The sequence below is a fragment of the Diospyros lotus genome, chromosome 15, assembly GCF_014633365.1.
Source record: "Diospyros lotus cultivar Yz01 chromosome 15, ASM1463336v1, whole genome shotgun sequence".
NCBI classification, from domain to species: domain Eukaryota; kingdom Viridiplantae; phylum Streptophyta; class Magnoliopsida; order Ericales; family Ebenaceae; genus Diospyros; species Diospyros lotus.
This window is the reverse complement of record NC_068352.1, coordinates 28,714,668-28,737,682: the sequence shown is the minus strand read 5'-3', so window position 1 is coordinate 28,737,682 and position 23,015 is coordinate 28,714,668. Positions and strand designations below refer to the sequence as shown.

The 23,015-nt window shown below is 36.2% G+C and overlaps 1 protein-coding gene across 3 annotated transcripts; it reads left to right on the top strand.

Annotated features, from left to right (window-relative positions):
• Positions 1-1,533: 1,533 nt before the first annotated feature.
• Positions 1,534-21,755, top strand: LOC127792120 (CSC1-like protein At3g21620). 3 transcript variants are annotated; one of them, XM_052322484.1, is made up of 13 exons: positions 1,534-1,997; positions 2,829-2,905; positions 3,099-3,442; positions 4,543-4,689; positions 12,686-12,821; positions 13,983-14,084; positions 15,606-15,725; positions 15,851-15,931; positions 16,740-17,080; positions 18,686-18,931; positions 19,992-20,316; positions 20,472-20,705; positions 21,094-21,755. In XM_052322484.1, exons 3-13 carry the CDS (start codon positions 3,129-3,131, stop codon positions 21,349-21,351), a joined length of 2,304 nt encoding a protein of 767 aa, XP_052178444.1. In that variant the 5' UTR covers positions 1,534-1,997; positions 2,829-2,905; positions 3,099-3,128; the 3' UTR covers positions 21,352-21,755. The 3 variants fall into 3 exon arrangements, with proteins under 3 accessions (XP_052178444.1, XP_052178443.1, XP_052178445.1); XM_052322483.1 differs by lacking the exon at positions 2,829-2,905; XM_052322485.1 differs by lacking the exons at positions 2,829-2,905; positions 3,099-3,442 and having other exon boundaries at positions 1,535-1,997.
• Positions 21,756-23,015: the final 1,260 nt, after the last annotated feature.

Here is a 23,015-nt window from a genome sequence, read left to right as displayed (position 1 = left end):
ATTGTACTGGCAAGGATACCCATTAGTTTTTCGATTGGCTGTTTAAAACAAGCTCCCATTTGGGTTCTGACACGTTGGGTTGACAATATTGTTTCCCATCATTTTGGTTATTTTATGTATGATCGATGCTGCTTTTAATAAGTATTGTTTTGCGGGGATCATGTGCCGACACAGCACTCCAAGATAGGATGAATATACTATTAATATATATCTATCTATATATATATATATATTTGCATGATTCATGCACTTCTGGTCACAGATGGGGCATAGGTGTCCAATTGAGGTCACTGTAGGGTACATCTATATTAAAAATAATGAAAATCAGACCTAAATGGTGATGTAATTTCAAACATGCTGGACCCATCAAATTGAAGGTAGTTTATTGAATGGATATGGTTACTAAAAGTAGAAAATTATTAATTTCATATTAACAATAACAACTGGCATTCATCTTACGAATTGAGGGTGGATATATGAATTCAAGTCTTTAATTAATTTTATCTGTAATCATATTATAAAGTTATTTTATCCTATCTTATTCAATAATTAAAAAAAATCACTAAATTATCCTTTTTAGTATCTTTATCTTTTTACTTTTTGATACCAACTTTCACCATTCTATACTATACACTCGCCTGTTTCCATGTCCATTGATTTGCCTTTTGCATGTTTAAAACATTTTAATTATTGCATCTTATGCTTGACAAGTTCTGTTCAACCCTTCATCACTAATATTTTTTATTAGTTCTTACATTTATTTATAATTAATGCAAGGCAAGAGCTCATGGCACAAGTTTTGATGTTTGTCCCTTGTCTATATTTAATTTATTTTCCCCTTAAATTGTTGCCTGCAAGAAGCTGCTGTGATATGAATAGGACCCAACCCTTTGCTTTTTTTTTTTTTTGTCCTTAATGAATTGGATCAAATCCTTTACCCACATTAAAGAATTTATAAACTCACTCACACAATAACAAATTTCAAATTTAATATAATATTCACTGAAGAGGTTATAAATCAAATCTTACTCTCATCTACTCTAATATCAGAACATACAGAATACACTAGATTATAGCACCATAGGTCAACAAATTAATTTATTTTAATAGCATGAGAAAACTCATTTAGAACTATTTTTTAAATGTATATATATTACTACTAATTACAATTTTTAAATAAATTTTGTCGTCCCACTATTCATATAATTGTAACGTTACTTAAATATGTAAGAATATAATGATAAAAAAAATATTTTTTGTTAAAAATAATATTATTTTCAAACAAATTCTCAAAATACTATTAACCCCAAACTATTATTCGAAATACTATTCTGGGAATTTTTCTAGATATGTTATTTTAAAAAAAATCGATAAAAAATGGAAAAGAGAGAAATTTGAAAGCAAAATATATTCTGAAATAAAGAGTCATTAAAAGTAGCCGTTACACACAGCAGCAGGCACTTTATTGCGGACAACAATCGCCGACTAAAAAGCGAAGATTCAAAGTCCAACGCTTCATGCGATTACGCGCGCCCACACTCACACACACACCGACCCTGCTGTTTCTGTGTCCCTTTTTGAGCGTTTAATCCTAATTCAATATTCAACCCGTCGTCGTCGTCATTTTCGCTGTCTACGGGGCCCTGTTTTTCTTCATACACCTAATATTTTTCTGTTATTTTCTATCGCTTTCTTTCCCTTTTAAGAGGGGAAGAGAGAGAGAGAGTGGAAAACAAACAAAAAAGAAAGTCGCCTTCTCCAAGAGATCTGACTCCCACCTGACTGAGAGAAGGAGAAATGTGTTGCCCATAAGGTTGTTTATGTCGTTTTAGTTATGGGAATGGAACTTTGTCTTTTCATGTCCTGATCCCTCTCTCTCGGAAGACCAATACTCGGATCAACGAGGAAGAGTCCAGCATCAGGGTCTCGCTCAGTGCTGAAAAGGGTTTTCTTTGATTTGCCAAGCACTGTGCAGACTTCAAGTTCTGATATTGACAGTATGAATCTTTAAACCCTATATATATATATATATATATTTGTTTATATGTAATTTAGCATGAAATGGGGGTCAAAGGCGTGAAGAATGAAGCCCAACAAGTTGGGGGTTTTGAGGTTAATGTTGGGTAGAGTTTGTAATTACACACATATAAATTGTGTAAATTGAAGGGGGGGGGGGGGGAGGGGGGGTTGCTTGTTTTTTGGAATTTTATGTTACTTTTTGGGTGCACTAAGTAAACTCACGGATACGCCCAATAGCTCACAAACCAAGCACACTAAGCAAACACAGAGAAATTTTTGTATGGGCTTTGCTCCCATGGAGTTTTGAACCCTAGTATCAAAAGGAGGCAACCATAGCTTCTTATCGCTAGGCCAATCCTTGGGAATGTATCATTTGCTTTTTGATTGATAGTATTTTGTGTTTGCTCAATTCAATTCGTGGGCAAGAAGTCCTGAAGGTTCAACTTGAAGGCTGGAACTGAAATATAGAAAGAGTGAGAAATGATTGCCAGAAGAATGTATGAGGAACATATAAAGTTTACCATGGTCATTCAATTTATTGGTGAAACTTGGGATTGGTTGATGTTTTTCATCTGATGAAGGGTGCAAGAAAATGTATGTATTGAATTATTTCATTTACGTCAAAAAGTTAATAATTAATAGTAAATGGAAAGGAAGGAAAAAAAATAATGAAATGAATCAGAAGATAAATATTGTTGTTACTTGACATAACAAGTAAGGGTTGCTGCTACGGTACTTCACTGTATAGGTATTCATGAATTTCTGCTTAGCTGTTGCTGCACTGCTAAATAGTCGTGTCTACTTTCTAGGTTTTAATAAATTGCCTGCTGAACCTGTTTTAGCAGTCCTTTTCTCTCAGTAAAGCAAGAGGAAAGTTTTGTACAAGGTATGACCTTCCCCCGACCCTTGCAAAGCAAGGGTCATGCACCAGGGATGCCTTTTAGGAGAGCCTTTTTTCCAACTTCCTTTCCCACTAATTTTTCTGTAACTCGCTGCATTCAAATCAGTCATCATGTTTGTTGAGTTTTCTTCAAATGTTACATTACATGAGACATAACAAATTTTCTCTATGCGTACAGGAAAGTCTACATCCTTTTTGGAGAGGATTTATGGCTACAATTAGTGATATAATGGTTGCAGCAGCTATCAACATCCTCACTGCATTTGCTTTCTTTGTGGCATTTGCGGTGCTTCGCATCCAGCCTATTAATGATAGGGTTTACTTTCCAAAATGGTATTTAAAAGGTTTAAGAAGCAGTCCAACGCACACAGGTGCATTTGTGCAAAAACTCGTCAATTTGGACTTCCGGTCATATGTGAGGTTTTTGAGTTGGATGCCTGCTGCATTACAAATGCCCGAGCCTGAGCTTATTGACCATGCAGGATTGGATTCTGCTGCTTACTTGAGGATTTACCTGATAGGGTGTGTGGTAGTAGCTTTCAATTCCCTTGATTCTCATCTCCTCGTCATTTGTGAAATTGGACCTATTTAGGATGAATGATATGCGGCAATTTTACCAGATATTTGTTCTTCTATGAATGATTTTAGAAGGCATTGGTAATAAGTTATCAAATTTATTATTTGAATGATTGAAAGCTGAATTTTACATGGTTTTCCTATTGTGATCAGCATGGGTGCCTACTGATTAAGTACTATACTTAAAAGATTTAACATGTGACATGAGGGCTTTTTAATTGTTAAACTACATTTCAGTAATGCATTGTAAGAGCCACTACTAATCCTTGAGATGGTGATGATGTTTACTTATCCCTGTATGTAAGGTCATGATAATTTAGAACACATTATGACTCTCATGAACAACTGAGGACGAGCCTTGGTAGTAACAGTAAGGCTGTTCTTTTGTGACCACAAGGTTACAGGTTCAAGTCATGCAAACAACCTCTTGGCAAAAAAGCAAGGGGAAGACCAAGTACAAATCTGACCCTCCCCTGACCCTAGCAAAGGGAAGACCGAGTACTAGTTTTCTCTTTTCTTGTATGACTGCATCCATCTTAACATCTTCATCTCCTTCAAGCTCATATTTTTGCACATGCTTGTTTTTTTAAATCATGGCCAAAAAATTGATCAACCTATGCAAATGCCTAGAAGGAATTGCATCAGTTTGTTTCCCAATTATGAAGTGTTGGAATAGGATGCCCAAAAATCAAGTTTGTAGAAACAAGATATATTCTGATGCAAAATCATTCAGGATTATGTATCATTGCAAGAAATGGTAATTTATGCTTTTGAGTTTACATGGTCATCATATACTTAAATAGCAAAAAAAATGGCTCGTTTGGATAATTAGTTCATTCTTTATGTAGGACATATATGCAAACTCTATACATACTGTATATGTCCATTTCTTGTGTTCACCTATGTGCTTTTATTATTTTTTGGCTTTGTGACAAGTAGCCTAACCTTGTGATATTAATTGTATAATAATATGATTTGCTTTCACTTTTTTGTTCTGATCTTATTCCTCCTCCTTTTTCTTTTCTTTTTTAAATTTTTAAATGCAGGCTTAAAATTTTTGTTCCAATTTCATTTCTTGCTTTCACAGTCATGGTGCCAGTTAATATTACCAATGGTACTTTAGAGCATTCTAATTTAACTTACAGCAACATAGACAAACTTTCAATCTCAAACATTCCAACTGGATCACATAGGTAAGCGCTATTTCTTTGCTAAATTTTGCTATTATTTAATTTACTTTTCTGCCTCATTATTTTCAACCCCATGGAATTTACATTCATAGCTTTTGTATATATTTCAAAAGATGTGCATTTGACACTTATTCTCACTCCACAAATTTTCTAAATCTTCTTCTATTGCTTGCATGAGAGCTAAGCAACAAGTAAATTTTGTACAACAACAACAATCACAAGCCTTAATTCCACTAGTTGGGTCGGATTCTTGAATTGTAGACCTCCAGCCATCTCTATCCGTGACTATATCTTATTAAGGCCGATATATCTTGTGTCATTTTTAAGGGCTTCCACCAAGTTTTACTTGTCTTTCTCATCCCTCTTTTTTTCTTCAAAACTCCCCTATTTCATCCACTCCCTCATATGTGCATTCGTTGGTGTTCTTCTCACATGTTCAAACCATCTTAGTTGCATCTGTTTCATCCTATCTTCAATAGGTACCACTCCAATCCTATTATGTATAATCTCATTCCTTATTTTGCCTCTTCTTGTATGGCCATACATGCGATGTAATTTCCTTATTTGAGTTGCACTTATATTTTACACATATTGACACTTAACTACCCGATATTTTGAGTTATACAACAATGATGGTCTTATTGTAATCCAAAAAAAGAAAAAAGAACTTCTCTTTTAGCTTTAAGAGAATTTTGTGATTTCATAAAATGGGACTACACTTCTCTAATTTAACCATCCCCCTTTGATTCTGTGAGTAACATCCTCCATAATATCCTTTTCTTTTTGAACAATTGATCCAAGATTCCATAATGGATCTTTTTTAGGGTTAGAATGTGAGTGGACATTGTAATTCACCATAATTCAACTTCCTATACAAGTTCATTTGTATTTCTAACAATACTTGATCATTATTTTTCTTTAAACTTGTTTTCTCTACGAGTATTACAACTTATAATAGCCTATGGCACTATGTAATTTGAAAAAAAAAATTAATTTTCATATAATTGTTTAAATCTAGTAAAAAGGGTTGAGGGTGACCAAAGAAAACTTAGTGGAAACCCTTATATATGACATGAGATATAACGGCCTTATATAACATATGACCATGGATAGAGATAATTGGATAGGTAGAATTCATTTAGCGTACCCTACCTTACCTCTTTTTCTTGTTTTTTTCTTGTTTATGGCACTAGGTATTTGCAAGTTGCTTTGGATTAAGATAATACTAGAAGATCTCAGGATTAAGTGGGAAGGTCCTATGAAATTGTATTGTGACAACAAATCGACCATTAGCATTGCTCACAATCCTATTCAACATGATTAGACTAAACATGTGGAAGTAGATCGGCACTCTATAAAAGAAAAGCTCGACGATAGAATAATTTTGCACACCGTATGTAAGCGCCCCGAACTAGGGACCCACAACAAGATGACATAAATGCTAAAACTCATTAAAAACATTACACATTCTCCTTGATATTGACAACGGAAGCCACACTCATACATTCTTACTCATAGACAAACACAATAGTGTCCACTTGCTCACGTAAACAAGAGTAACTCAATATTAAACACCACATCAGGGTCCATAAACCCACCATATCCCCTCAGGGGTATGATCTAAAACATAAACAAGCATAACTTAATATTACACACCACAAAACACCCCCCCCCCCCAAGGACCTTTGATTGAGACGGCTTTGTACACACTTATACCCAAGGCTCTAGATCCACTTGACTCGCCCTCTTCTTTAGTCTTACCTTTACCTGAAATGATGCAAGCAAATATGAGCCATAAGACCCAGCAAGTATAACTGGAAGAAAGCAAGCATAAGAGTCGTGAAGCAAAAGAGTTATGAATGCCATTTAAGGTACTTTCACATGATAAAATGATGAAACATGCATCCATGCTCATATGCAATCTTTTAAAATCATAAACTTGGGACCAAAGCAGTGTTCGAAAATTCGGCCTAGGCGGCCGCCTAGGCGCCACCTAGGCGCTGAGCGGCAACCGGCCGCAGCGATTTAGGGCTACTCGGTAGCCCTATGCGCCATGGCTGACTAATCGGTCTGCGGCGCCGCCTAGGCGGACCAGGCGGCGCCTAACCGCCTGGGCGGCCGCCTGGGTCGCGCACGACCTGGGCCACCTAGGTCGTGCGCGTCTTGGGCCAACCTTTTTTCCCCCTCCCTTTCTCTATTTCCCGATCCCCTTTCCCTTTCTCTCTCTGGTTGTGTTCATCGCGGCTCCTCTCTCTCTCTCTCGCCTTCGATCTCCTCTTGGTTGTTCGCCACCGCCATTGATCTCTTCTCTTGGTCTTGCTCTCTCGTTGCTGCCGACCTCACCTGTTGCCTGTTGGTCGTTCTCTCTCGTCGCCGTTCGCGTCTTGCTGCGGTATGTATCCAACCATCCATCTTCCTCCGCCAACGCAAGCTTGCCTTTCTGCAGCAACTCAGCAGCAAGCAGCAACGCAAAGCTGCTCATGGCTCGCTTGCGTATTGCTTGCTTGCTGCTTCAACGAGCAGCAAGCAGCAGCAACTTGCTACTTGCTTGCTGCTCGTTGAAGCAGCAAGCAAGCAATACGCAAGCTTGCTGCGTCAGCTTGCTACTTCAAGCAGCAGCTGATTTCATTTCATTAGATGAGTTTTAGTTAAATTTTAATGTATATTATTGAAATTATTCAATACTCAGGGAAAAACAGGAGTCAGGAAGTGAAATGAATGATTCGGATAGGACTGGAAGTACGGGAGCATCGTCCGAGGCCTCCTCAATTCTTAAAAGGAAGTCAAATGATGTCGGATGGGAGTATGGAATGTTAATTGATCCAAAAAATATGGATAAAATTAAATGTAAGTTGTGTGGTAAAATTATGTCTGGAGGTGTTTACAGAGTAAAAGAACACATTGGCCACATTTCTGGAAATGTTTCTGCATGTCCAAAATCTTCTCCAACTGATCAAGCCAAATGTAAGAATGCTATTGCCGAGGCAAAGAATAAGAGGAAAAATAAGAAGAAGGAGGAAGATTTGATGAGATCAACTGTTAATATCTCTGAAAGAGTGGAAGGGGATGATGAAGATGAATTGCAAGAGTTAGGTAGCAGAAAAATGTCCCGTACTCTTGGCCCTATCGATAAGTTTGCAAGCTCCATCAGCCCTGAAACTTGTTTGAGTGCGAGAATGAGCCAAAGGCAACAAACTATTAGTGAAGCACTATTTAAAGAGAGAACACAGTATGTTCGTGAATATTGTGCTAGATGGGTGTATGAAGCTGGTATACCTTTCAATGCAATTGACAATAATAGCTTCAAATTGTTTGTTGAGGCGGTTGGTCAATTTGGGCCGGGCTTCAAACCTCCCAGTCAATACCAATTGAAGGAACCACTATTAAAGGGGGAAGTTGACAGAATAAAAGAGTTATTGAAGAAGCATGAAGAAGAGTGGGCACGAACTGGGTGCTCCATTATGACAGATGCTTGGACAGATAGAAAAAGGAGGAGCATCATGAATCTATGTGTTAATTCTAATGCAGGTACTGCTTTCCTTTCTTCTAGAGAGTCTTCAGATGAAGCACATACAAGTGAACTTATCTTTGAGTATGTGGATAAATGCATTGAGCAAGTTGGGCCACAAAACGTCATCCAAGTAGTAACCGACAATGCTGCCAATAATATGGGAGCGGCAAAATTATTGAAGGTGAAGAGGCCAAATATCTTTTGGACCTCATGTGCTACTCACACCATCAATTTGATGCTTGAAAGTATTGGAAAACTACCGAAGTATAAGAAAGTCATTGATCAGGCCAAGAGTTTCACAATCTTCATTTATGCACACCATAAAACCTTGTCCTTAATGAGGTCATTTACGAAGAAGAGGGATATAGTGAGACCAGGAGTCACTAGATTCGCTTCTGCTTTCTTGACTTTACAGAGTTTGATGGAGAAAAAGGCCCAATTGAGGGCAATGTTTACCAACTCTGAATGGGAGGAGTGCAAATGGTCAAAGATTGTTAAAGGGAAAGTAGCCTATGCTACTGTGATGAGCATTGCTTTTTGGAATGGTGTGACTATATGCCTTAAAGTTTTTGCACCTTTGGTGAAGGGGCTTCGAATTGTTGATGCGGATAGAAAGCCTTCTATGGGCTTTTTATGTGGAGAGATTAAGCAAGCAAAGGAAGATATTAAGGAGGCCTTAAATAATCTTGAAAAGAACTATAAGCCTATTATGGAGATTATTGAAGCAAGGGTAAAAGATATGCTAGATAGATAGTCCACTACATTTTGCAGCTTACCTTTTGAATCCCTACTACTTTTTCAAGGATATGGATATACAACTTGATAATGAAGTGATGGATGGGCTTTTTAACTGTGTGGAGATGTTTTATCATTATGATGGTGAATTGCAAGGCCATGTTATAAATGTTGAGTTGCCAAAGTATACTCGTTAAGATGGAGCTTTTGGAAAATCGTGGGCAACTCAAGGGTGTGCGAAAAATGATGACAATTATAATCCAGGTATAAAATTCTTTTAATCCTTTCTATTGTGTATTAGTGTATAAATTAAATTTTTTTACTTTATACTTGTTTGACCTATGTAGTTACATGGTGGATGACTTATGGAAATCAAACTCCAAACTTGCAACGAATGGCGAGAAAGATTCTCTCGTTAACCACTAGTTCTTCCGGTTGTGAAAGAAATTGGAGCACTTTTGAAGGGGTTAGTGTATATATGAATTATATTTATTTACTATCAATTAGTTATCCTTATTCAGTTATCATTTATATTGATATTGCTTTTATTTTATTTATGTAGATACATACGAAGAAAAGAAATAGACTAGACGTGAATCGATTGAACAATCTAGTCTATGTTCAATTTAATGCGAAATTGATGAACAAGCACAAAAGGGAGAAGGAAAGGAATGTTGATGTGCTACTTGCTAGTGATGCTAGTAATGCACAAGGATGGATCGTTGATGGAGAAGATGATGAAGAAGTTGATCCTGGTACGGGGCTCACTTGGGAAGTGGTTGGTGAAGCATCGGGAGCAGACGAGATGCTTCAAGCTCGAAGAAGTTCTAGAATGAGAGAGCTTCATGAAGATGATTTTCAATCAGAAGAAGAAGATGAGCAAGAAATCAATGAATTTGATTTTGAGTCCGATGAAGATCGTGTATTGGAAGAATATGGAGAGGAAGAAGACCAATTAGATAGTTAGACTTAGATTCTTCGGATATGGTTTATGTTGTATTATTGCTACTTCTACCTTCTTGAACTTATAACTAATATAATAGTTTATTTTCTGAGTCTTAATTCCATTATTTCACTTGTCTTTTCAACTTTGATTTACCTGAAAATAATATCAAATTACATCAAAAGGTTTTTAGAAAAAAAAAAAATCATTTTTCCTAGTCGCCGCCTAGACCCTGCCTAGGCGCCCTAAGCGTAGGCCCCAGCCTGGCGCCCGACTAGCGCCTAGCGCGTTTTTGAACACTGGACCAAAGTCCATATCATAAACTTGGGATCGAAGTCCATATTATGAACTTGGGACCAAAGTCTATATCATAAACTTGGGACCAAAGTCTATATCATAAACTTGAGACCAAAGTTCAACTTTGAGCTCAACGCTTTCTCTGCAGATATATCCTGCGGACTCTTCCGCTGTGCGCATCATGAGGCCTTTACACATTTTTAAAAATCATTTTCATGCACATGCTTTATGCATCCTCATAACATGCATATTTACAATAACTTCTCATATATAACTAACATGCAATTAACGAAGCAATATGCATGATAGGGAAATATTCATGCAAGACAACATTAAATCATTGCATATCCACAATAAAGCATCATTCCCAAGGAAAGATAGGGTGATACAAAACCCTATTTGAGATTCAATAGGTATAAATGTAAATCATGGAATAATTTACTAGCAAAGGGAAATAACTTGTAAAATAGGAAAATAACATGCAATTTAGAAAATTAAGAGGTAGGATCTTGCAATAACAAGAGATAGAGAATAGAACCTGTAATTTAAAACATAACTTGAGAAAAGAGGAACTAAACTTGTAAAATAGGAGAAGAACTTGCACTAACAAGGATGGAGATTGGAACTTGCATATTAATAAGAAAACTAAGATCTTGCCTCTTAAATGAAACAAAGAGGAAGAAGAACTTGCAAATTAAAAACATGAACTTGAGAAGAGGGAGAAACTGAACTTGCCAAATTAGGAATAAGAACTTGCCTTAATATGACCGATTTTCTTCTTTATCGCACTCTTACTCAAACTGCCGATAACTCGATGACTTAACGTCGACACACTCAAAATTCCCTTACTGCCAAAATTCCTTCTCAAGTTCACAACCACTGCTTCACTTCATACCCACCATTGCACACCCATATCCCCTATTTATACTCCAATTGTTACCCTCATTTCAATGGAACTCCACTGAATTATTCTCTGCAAAATTCACCACTGAATTCTCTGCAAAGCCCGTCAATTTATTCTCTGCTAGGCCTATTATTAGAGAACATCATCATTAGTTTTAGTCCCCCAAGTTCCCATAAAATTGCATTAAAATTTGAGATGATAGTGGCTGTGGCGGACAAGAGCAGAGGGCAGCCCAACGGCTGCCACCTGGCCATTCGGCAGCACTCATGGCGTGTGCGCGGCATGGCCGCCCGCGCCTGCGTGCATGGGCGCCATGCGGCGCCTCGAAATGGCGCCAATTGCTGGGAACAAAATCCCATCCTATTTTCCTTTCCCCCCTCCCCAGCGGGACTCGAACCCGCGCCCTTTGCTCGGAAGCCCTCACACACGACCGCTGGGCTGGCTGCCACCCTTGCTTAATACAACAACAACAACAACAATTGGGGGTTACATCCCAACAGATAGTTTGTCTAGAATTCATATTTGGATCCGACTAGATTTTACGCTGGCTGTAAGCTACCTAACTCAACCCTCCTCCTTTATCCGGGCTTGGGACCGGCAGTGGATAATATCCCCTGGCGGAGTAATAATGAAATGAAATTTCAACACCATTTTCATATGGAGAAGTTTCATGAGATGGTGGTGAATGAAGATAATTGATATAGTTGTGTTCCATCACTTAGTTGATATGGTGAAACCAACTGTTTAATATACTACCTAATTTATTCTTAAGGTGATTTTCTTTCCTCCAGATTCCATTATTTCACTTACACCCCAATTGTTCCAAAATCCACTAATTTAATTCATTTCATTACTTAATTAATTGTTTCCAATTAATTTAATTAATTGACTTAATTCCTCATTTCCTCAAAACATCATAAATAACTATCTTCTCTAAAATCTCCAAATATTCAATAGTAACCTCAAATACCATAAATAATTATTTTCTCTGAAATTTTCAAATAATAACCTCAAATAATCATAAATACATTATTTAAATTTAATATAAACTTCACATAACTCAATAAACCACCCTAAAACCCATGAATTAAATATTTTTCTTAAATCCTCAAATATTCAATAATCACCTCAAATGCCGAAATTAAAAATTGCTAATTATTTCAAATTTCGGGATGTTACACCGTATATCTCATCCAAGGATCAGCTTGCTGATGTTCTCACTAAGGAGTTATCCAATCAAACATTCTAGAAGATTGTTGGCAAGCTAGGAATGGTAAACCTATATTCCCCAGCTTGAGGTGTCAAGATCCTATATCCTCCTATTTTAGGCAATGTATAGCTAGGAGAATATACAGCTTTCAAATCTCGTTGATTATTCCTTTGATTAGGGTGATTGCAAATTTAGGAATTTCTAGGTTTAGCAATGTAACCTCTCTATTACAATCAATAGAGAGATTACATTCGTCACACATACCACTATTGGGTAGAGCATTTAAATTTATATTTTTGAGTCTATGTAATAAGGAAAAATGAACTCAGGCTTGGAAAGATGTTCCGTATAATATCTCACCTTTTGGTGCATTGAACTTTGCTGTGTTATGAATTGCAGATTTTGGACCCATTTAGTAATGGCTTATGCCTTTACCTTCTGGACATGTTATGTGCTGAAAAAGGAGTATGAGATAATAGCTTCCATGAGGCTGCATTTCCTTGCATCAGAACACCGGCGCCCAGATCAGTTCACAGTATGTTGATTCTATCTCATTTAGCATGCTGCGTACTTATTATTGTTCGGCCCATTTCGTTACAATTTAAACTTTTAGATGATTTCATAGTTGACAATTTAGCTATGATAAACTTATTAACAATGACGAAATTATAGTTTAGCAATTGATACTAATTGTTAACTTATGAACAATTCTGATTTCTTTATGTATTTTTATCAAGACGTATGATTGAGATAAGTTTGGTTCATCTATAAAAAAATGTGAACTGCTTCTTATCTGATCAAGGCTTGAAATCTTATGTGGAAGTAGGAATTAATAAAATATTGGAAGTTTCCATCTTTACTTGGACTATTTGCATAGATAAATCTCTATGCTGAATTTGATGTCACATTGAAATTGTCTATTATGTTCTAATTTTTCATTTGTTCTCTTTCTTTTTCTCATCTGAGCATGTTTATTTAAACCCATTAGCCTCATGGGTCACTGTTTATAAGATTCTGGCCAAAGTTGTGGGTTCAATACTAAAGTAGATGCTTAACATGGAAATTAAGTATAAGTAAAATTCAAGCAACCTTTTACCAATATGAGGTTCCTAGTTCATGCAGTGAATGGATGTTATTCATTTTACTTGATTCAGAAATGTATCATGGAAAATTTTCTCAGTGATTGTTTCCATGTATTTTCTTCTGTGTTTTCAAATAAACTGCTAGGCATGTTGCAGATTTCAGTTAATAGGTATGTTGCAGATTTCATTTTCTCAAGAGCAAGAATTAAGTCACAATGTTTCATCTCAAGATGGTCACAGTTCAATTTATCAAAATAAAATAACCATATAATCACCGTTTTGGTAAAGTATAAGAGGGTATTAAAAGCTTGAGGTTAGGAATCATATCTGTAGACTGCCAGACTTGCAATTTTGTGTTACCGATGGCCTTAGTGAGCTTCAAATGTCAATTGCCATAATCTTTTTGTCTTGTGTCAGATAATAAGTTTTCTCATTTTCTTCTCATGCTCATATAGACTTATTGGTCTGGTCTGCCCCATATTATGCTTAGGCATAATCACATGTAAAATTGTATACAATTACTCTTAATTTGAGTCTACCTGTGTTTCTGAATTGATACAATCATAAACTTTATGTTCCATTACTAAATTGTGAACTTGCATATTTTTATGTAGGTACTTGTCAGAAATGTGCCACCAGACCCTGATGAATCAGTTAGTGAGCTTGTGGAGCATTTTTTTCTGGTCAACCATCCAGATCATTATCTCACTCATCAGGTCTTGTCATGCTACAACTTCGTTAGCACTTAAAACTATGTCAGAATTTTAGAATATTGGATTTCAATTATTATGCATTCATCTCCATCAGGAGATCTGGCTGCTGGAGTGGGGAAAATCTAACATGGAAAAGATATTTCTTATCCATTTTTTCAAAAGAATGGTTTCCCAACCTAGTTTACCTAGTAACAAACCCAATAACCTTATCTAGAGCTCCTTTTGAAGCGAGCTTCAGGTCTGACAATTATAATAATAGAAATACTCTGAAGTGGGATGCCAAATGCACTTCATGAGGCCCTTACAGTGACTTTGTTGCTTATAAATGGTTATGAATTCTCTCCTGCTTGGCTTGAGGAGGGGGGCAGTGAACTGCTATTTCACATGAATTTTCAATTGGAAGAAGTCCTCACCGATTATCATATGTGCCATCAACTTCAATCATCACAATCTTGCTGCATGCAATAATTGCTGATGGGTATTATTTCACTTGAGCACTGCTGACTTTAGAAATTTTAGGGGAAATGACTTGAAACCCCTTGAGGGTTAGTAATCGTTCTTATCAATTTGATTTATAAGAATTTAGCAGGAATTATTTGAAGTGAAAGAATGTCTATATTTTTCTCTAGCATTCAGGTTCAACTTTCATTCTGCTTTTTGCAGTCCCTTTTTGGTCAAAAAATTCAAACAAGCTTTTCATTTAATTTGTTGAGAAATAGGTTTCCCCTCCCAGTGGACATATATAAGAAGGCATTGCACCTGTGGCTCAGCAGTATGATAATACTTTTAAGTTGGTTACTTCATCTGTGTTTGTTTTCTTATTAAATATTTTCCTTTTCCTTTTTTTTTTTTGCAATATGCGATTACAACTTTTGATATTACCATTCTTGATTTATCTGCAATGCACTTAATTGCAGACTTCTTTCTCATGAGGGCTTCTCATCCTTTTATTTTTGGTGTTTCAACTAACTTGAGGCCAGTAAGTAGAAGGCACTTCCTGTAGTTTGCTTGACTTATAACTGTTTTCATCTTACAATTAATATGATTACCTACGAGGACTAAGCCAAACTCGAACTGAATTTTTGTTTATAGTGAAACATCTTCTAGCAAATAACTCTATGATGTGCATGATCATAGGAGCTAAAAGGCAGCCACATTGAGTTAGGATGAGGACGTTAGCCTTCAAGTCCTGCTGTTTTACAATAATGGTGGCTAGTCTGAAGCTTAACGCAATGTCCATCCCTGGTGCTTCAAAATGGCCGTCTTTAATTTCACTAGTGTGATGTTACTTTTTTAATAACTAAATTTTCGTCCCTGACCACACCCATGGTAGCTTGGCATCTACCTTGTGGCGATTGAACAACTAGTTTCTTCTGAATATTGTCTCAGGACAGTGTGCAAGTTCCTTTTTTTGGATAGAAAAGCAGAGATTTGTTCATAAATGTGCCATATGCACTTGAATAGCTGGCTATTTTGCTTTTGATGAATGTGTACTTTATGTTCTTAATTTAGATGTGCATGTAGGTTGTATATAATGCAAACAAACTCTCAGAATTAGTCGAGGAGAAAAAGAAAAATCAAAACTGGCTGGACTACTATCAGCTCAAGTCTTCCAGAAATCAATCAAGAAAACCCTCTGTGAAGGTATTGCATTACAAATGATCGTATGGCTATTTATGATTTTATAATTGGTGTTTATGTCTAGATGACGCTGTGTTTTACAAGGCATAACTAACTTCCTGTCCGTAAAATGATTTTCTATTAATCAGACTGGTTTTCTTGGCCTCTGGGGGAAGACCGTGGATGCAATTGATTTGTATATGTTGAAGATTGAGAGACTATCAAAAGAAGTAAGTAAAAAGTATTGATTTTTTCTGTGTATTGTTTGTGTACTCACAAAATCTTTTGTCTATTTTCATCCTTATTGTTAAGCTTAATAAGATATTCCTGCTAATTTCATTCTCATATACTATAGAAATTTATTATTCTTTAGTGCTGATAATAAAAAATACTTTTAATTTTCCAAAACTTCATCATTCTTTGTTTTATCCTCGTCAAGACTACTACAATGATGAGTGCAACCTGTTAATTAAATGCTTTGATTTTCCTCTTTTTATGATCTTCATTATACCTATTACTCATCTGAGCCAAAGCCGATTTCAGTCCTTTTGCTTCTTGAAGCTATCACCTATTGCTCCCAATTCTTTGGAAAATACCACATGTATCAAGAAGAAGCAAAAGATTCATTATGAAGAGAGAAGTTCAGAGTAACATTTTTTACATCATATAGTTCCTATGCTTTAAAAGACCATGCAGGTTGCACCAATATGTCAACTTTTTGCTTCAGCCAAGATAATTACAATATTTTGTTTAATTGAAAATACTATCAGTAGGTTCAGGACTCTGTTGTGGCATGTTAAAGACGCAATGCTCTAAGCAAATTTGTACCAAGTTTTAGGAGGATAATTTTTTTATGTTTGGCATGGCATTTTTTTTTCAGTTTTAAACATCAATTAATTATTTGGAAAACCTCTTTTTGAATGGCAAGATTGAGTCTTATATGACTTAAGAATTGATTTAATTGTGGTGCTTCTTTCTTTAATTACAATTGCACATCTCTTCATTATGCATCTGATTCTTTTAATCCCTAATTGTCAGATATCAGCTGAGAGAGAGAAGACTGCTAAAAATCATAAATCAGCTGTTCCAGCAGCATTTGTTTCCTTCAGAACCCGTTGGGGAGCTGCTGTTTGTGCTCAAACTCAACAAACCAGAAACCCAACTGTGTGGTTAACTGAATGGGCTCCAGAGCCCCGTGATGTATATTGGCATAACTTGGCAATTCCATATGTCTCACTTGCAATTAGGAGGCTTATTATTGCTGTTGCATTCTTCTTCCTGACATTCTTCTTCATGATTCCCATAGCATTTGTACAATCCCTTGCTAACATTGAAGGAATAGAGAAGGCAGTTCCATTCCTTAAAGCCTTAATTGAAATGTGAGTCTCTCTCTCTCTCCACAATCATGATTACTGTCATAACCTTTTTGATTGGGTGGTCTTATATCTGAAATATTTGAAGTATTAACTTTGTTTCTGTTCACTGAATTGTCTCAAATCTACCACAGTTCTATAAAGTCAAAAAACATAATAACATATATTCAAAGGCTTGTTGAATGCATATGTTCAGCACAGCGCCATCTTGCAGGTGCCTGTGCTTCCTATGTTGAAGATCACTTCTGACATGAAGTAGCTTTTATCAGACTCTTCATTCCTGACTGGTGTATGTCAGTTCATATTTATGTGTGGATTGCTGGTCCATTCTTCTTGCTGTTCAGAGTTTGAAAGACTCTCCATGCAGAATCATAATGAACCAACCCTAAGGGAAACAAAAGAGCTATTTCTGATATTTTGCTTATTAAAGTGTCATTCTACATAGATGCCCATATTTATTTAAGTTTGTTTCTTTCTAAGGTCATGTAATTAGGTCCCTGACTATCATGCTTCATTTTCTGTTTAACTTCATATTTGACAAGCTCCGGTTTTGCTTGTTGCTGGGACTTAGGCCTTCATGCTTTTTTTGCTTCAACTAATTCTGGATAAGCATTGATCTTAAATTTTAACTAATTAATTTTATTGTACCTATTGGTGATGTTGGGTCGAGACAAGTCTCGGCCACCTCTAACACTTAGAGCCAAAACAGAACATCAAATAAACAGAACAATCGATAGATGAATACTTGCGCATAAACAAAAATAAAGCAGTAAGAATGCGAAAAAGAACACAAAGCAATTTACCGTGGTTCACCCGTTAAAGAGGGCTACATCCACATTGAGCTTCGACGAGGAGAGCTCACTACACTATCGGAAAAAATGATTACAACCTCTATGTACATCTCTCTCTTTTACTCACTGTACAAACAAAAGATCTCTTAACAAAAATGCCCCATAATCACCATAACTACAGCTTAGAGGCAAAACCCTAAGAGAACGGAGAGGAGAATAAACTGTACAGTGAGATATCGTAAACTTGAGGAGAATGAAAAACCCTAATGGGGTATAAACAATCGGAGGCTGTGTTGCACCCATCTCAAGGAGATGAACGGATATTAATAGGCAAAAGCAGCGGTGAGGATTTGATCTAGTAAGGGGAATCGACACTCGAAAGAGCAGGCAGGCTAAGTGACAAGGAAGTACGGGAGAATCAACGAGCCATAAAACAACGCGGGGGGTTGTCGTTTGGCCCTCCGTTCTTTGTTGCTCCAAAATGGCAGCGTTTTGGAGCAACCGCTGAGCGATTGCCAGGTGGGCATCCACCCCTTGTCCAAAACGGTAGCGTTTGATGAAGCTTCACCACATTTCAATAGGTGATTTGTTGGTTTCCTTTGAAATATATAACTTATAGAACATATTTCTTCTTCAGCTATAAGTTGTAATGCTTTAGCCTGATATTAGTTGCTCAAAAAGATGTCTTTCAAGCAGCTCCTTTCTTGTGCTGTTACCCATGGTTGTGTTCTGTCCTACGCAGCCCTCTTTATATCTCTCACAAGTTAAAATTTATTGAGAGTTTCTTTTTCACTGTCTTTTTTTATTTTGCTCCATGCAGGAAGGTTGTCAAGTCATTCATCCAAGGATTTCTTCCTGGAATTGCTTTGAAGATTTTTCTCCTGTTTCTACCCACAATATTGATGCTAATGTCTAAGTTCGAGGGATTAAGTTCCATATCAGGCCTAGAGAGGAGATCTGCAACTAGATATTATATTTTCCAGTTTATTAATGTATTTCTTGGAAGCATTATCACTGGCACTGCATTTCAGCAACTGGACAATTTTATACACCAGTCTGCAAACGAGTATGCCCTCTTAAATGTTTATTACTCCGTTAATATATCATAAGTTTTTACAACAATAATGTCTTATTTTATTTATGAATTTGTTCAAGGTATTTTATGTGAATGCAAGTCTTTGCTCGTACAAATTCTCTCTTTGATGGGATGAAGGGAAAAAAGGAGGAAAGGGGGGAAGTGAGGATGGAAAAAAAGGTTATTTCCCAAGTTGTTTCGCTTAGTAAAGAGAGGGCCAATCTTGTGTTTCAGTTACTATGGGACTACTTGGTTATTATTAGGCCACTCTTTGGAGCTCCCAGCAGCTCCAGCATGTTGAAAATTGTACAGGCACTATATTTGGGCAGATAAGAATTTTGTTCTCTAGGAGTATTTGTATCTGTCCCGTTGTGGATGTAGGCAAATTTTCAGAACTTCTTCATGTGTACTTTGCTTTGTACCTTTTTTTCTTTTTTTTTTATTGTGGTGGTGGTGGGGGGGGGGGGGGGGGGGGGGGAGTGTACACACAATACTCAGAAACATGCTGGAATGTATTGCAACTAGGAAGATCAATCAGATCTGTTTTTATCAGCGGAGAGCTAGAATTCGTATAGCTGACTCCACCTAATAAGATACAGTCTTGTGATTGTTGTTGGATCTATATCTATTAACCTCTGATCCTTTGGAAAATTCAAAGTCCTTAACTTGTTTATGAAGACATTCTGAAACAGATTTAAAAGCTTTTGTTTGCAGTTCTTTTCCAGTGTGTAGAAAGCAATCTTCTACTGTTGTGATATCAATAAGTGCAATTCTAATGTTAAAATTATTGTTTTCACATGCAATGAAAGGGTATATGTATCTAATTACATGTTTCTGTGTCTCACATATTGATCCTTCTATAATTACATGTCAATTTCTCCTCATCACATTGAACCCATTGCCATTTTTATTTTGCATTCCAATTGTGAGTTATCTCTGTCATCTTGTATTGTAGAATTACAATACCCGAAGGTTCATTTGCTTCGTGTATGGCATTGCTTATTTCATGTCATTTAAGAAACAAACACATCCTGAGTTGCTGTTTTTGTAGAATCCCAAAAACAATTGGTGTCTCAATCCCAATGAAAGCAACCTTCTTCATAACTTACATAATGGTTGACGGATGGGCTGGAGTTGCGGGGGAGATTCTACGGTTGAAGCCTTTGATTATTTATCACTTGAAAAATTTCTTCCTTGTGAAGACTGAAAAGGACCGGGAAGAGGCAATGGATCCAGGAAGCCTGGGCTTCAACACCGGCGAACCTCAGATACAACTTTATTTCTTGCTTGGCCTTGTTTATGCCGTAGTGACCCCAATTCTACTTCCTTTCATCATTATATTCTTTGGCCTTGCCTATATTGTATACCGTCATCAGGTAAATGATTTTTCCTTTTTTTGCCAAAAAGGTTTTTTTTTTTCTTCAGTTGGAATGTATACTGTTACTTGGCACATGCTTAGTTTGTTTTATTCACTCCAAACATGTCTGGTAAAAAGCTGATTTTCCCCCCTTTTTAATTTTATGATTTGTAGATTATAAATGTCTACAATCAGGAGTACGAGAGTGCTGCAGCATTTTGGCCTGATGTCCATGGGCGCATCATAACGGCATTAGTTGTTTCCCAGTTACTTCTAATGGGATTACTAAGTACAAAACAAGCTGCCCAGTCAACACCATTGCTCATTACACTCCCAGTTTTGACCATATGGTTTCATAGGTTCTGCAAAGGTCGTTATGAACCGGCATTTGTCAGGTACCCCCTGCAGGTTAGTAAGCTGTCGCAATCGTAATGCACATTGGTCCTTCATTTGTCATAATACTGTTGGTTGACTTTGATTTTTCGTGTCAATAAACGACATCTAATCTGTTTTTCTCTCCTTATATTTATCTTCAACCAATTTTTACGTGATTTCAATTGGGTTTCTGAGAATCCGATGATTATTTTCTTCTTGGTAACTGGAAGAACTATGATACTGACTCAGATCTTGTCTCACTTCCGAGAAAAATCTTCATTAGGGACTGGAATCAGAAGAACCATTTAACATGAGGAGATTAGTTTTTACCCTCTCTCTTTGGCTGGTGATTCTTGTAACTACTTTCATAGGACTTCTGCGTTCATGGGTTGGGTTTTCTTTAATCTGGCTGATTTTGCAGGAAGCAATGATGAAAGATACATTGGAACGCACTAAAGAGCCGAACCTGAACTTGAAAGATTACCTTCAAAATGCTTACATCCACCCAGTCTTCAAGGGCGAGGATGATAGCGAGAGCGATGCGGCTAGTCTAGACTTTGATGAGGAGCCTGTGCTCGTCCCCACAAAGCGCCAATCTCAGAGATCTACGCCGTTTCCAAGCATACGCAGCGGGTCTTCTCAATCCTTGCTCTCAGTTCATCTACATTCACAGCCATAACAATTGCCATTGTGTAGGAGAAAATGAGTCATAAGAGTGGTTTGCTCTTTACTTTCTGCTTTGCGGCTCCAAAACCAACTGGTACCAGTCTAGAATTTTTGGAACATGATGTATATAACTTACTAGGTTGAGGTTGTTTCAACTTTCAACTCGGCATTTATAAAAATATTGGTTGGATGTCGGTCGGAGTTTCTTCAAGACGTAACCGAAGGATAGTGATAGCAAATTCTCAACGAAACAAAAGAAAAACACAGTAAGAAGTGCTCCATGCAGTGTTGAACTAACCATGCTTGCAGCAACATCAGTGATATGATAAAGTCTTAGCTCTAGTATTCTGTTGCTTGCATCCGGTTGCTTGATTTGTGTCACTTAGCTTTAGTATTCTGTTGATTGGTGAAATTGGATTGGATGTTTATGTGATTGCAAGTTGAGTTGCACCATTCACCTCCTCAACAATAGAAAACAACTCCCCTGGGGTAGTACGGACAGTTCGCTACACACACTTTGGGAATTGGAATACCATAAAATAATAAATTTAATTTTATTCCTGTGCAGAATTACATAATTATGGTTAAGTTCTTGAGATTCAACTTGCGACGAAATGGAACATTCACCTAGGATCGTGGAGCAAGTGGGTCATGATTTTTAGAGAAAGTGGGACGGTCTAGGTCAAATGCTATTTGTGAGCGAAGATCTCTCTAAGTGTCCCAAGTTATTAAAAAAAAAAATCAATTAAAAATATCATTTTGCTATTTTTTGTTATATATTTAATTATTTATTTTTAATGTTTGATTAACATTAGATTGATTTAGTATCCTGTAGCTTTTGAAATAAGATAAGATTGGAAAAAGAGGTCAAATAATTCCTAAATAAGCTCCACATTTATTTTTAAAAAAATAGATAAAATAAAAAAAATCAACATCATCTCCCTAAAAGACTCCAATGTGTAGAAAATTTATAACATTATTATTATTTGAGATTTTATTTGACTGACATAAAATATTAAACGATGTATTCACTTCAATTAATATTTGTCTGTATCATTTTTATTATATACATCATGTCATCCATTGGATTTATGTTTTCTCCCTTGAATTTTTTCATTTATTAAGAAATAAAAAATGCATGCTAATGATTCATTTTTGCAAAACCATCACAATTTTATCTTTTTTATGATTTTATATAAAGCATATAATAAAAAGCTATTGCTCTTACCAAAAAAAAATTAAGATTTTTAAACGTTGCTTGGTATTATTAAGAAAAATTCCCTATAAACTTGAAATTATGTCATTTTGTTGTGTTCAAGTAAGAAAAAGTTAAATTAAAAATAAAATTATTTGTAATAAGATTGAATGGTACGGAGCAAGTATTTAATAGAAAAAAATTAATAACCAGATAACATACGATGGAAGGCTTTTATATATAATATAATTTAAAAAGGACTTTACAAAATATAAGATCAAAATTTAATATATCATTGAACAAATAAAAAATCACTATAAAATTAGAGATAAGCTCAAAGTTAAATATATTAAAGAAAAATTAAAATAAAATCAAGAATCCTATATTTTTTCAATAATTTATGTAACTTATTTGAAATATGTCTCCAACATGTTACGTAAGATTTCAAATGTGAACAATATAATCAGCATAATAATAACGAA

Excerpts from the sequence above, each read along its gene's own strand:
- LOC127792120 (XM_052322483.1), top strand. The coding sequence starts at position 3,129 with ATGGCTACAATTAGTGATATAATGGTTGCAGCAGCTATCAACATCCTC. Across the intron at positions 3,443-4,542 it reads TTGAGGATTTACCTGATAGG|GCTTAAAATTTTTGTTCCAA; the intron begins GTGTGTGGTAGT and ends TTTTAAATGCAG. Across the intron at positions 14,085-15,605 it reads ATCATTATCTCACTCATCAG|GTTGTATATAATGCAAACAA; the intron begins GTCTTGTCATGC and ends ATGTGCATGTAG.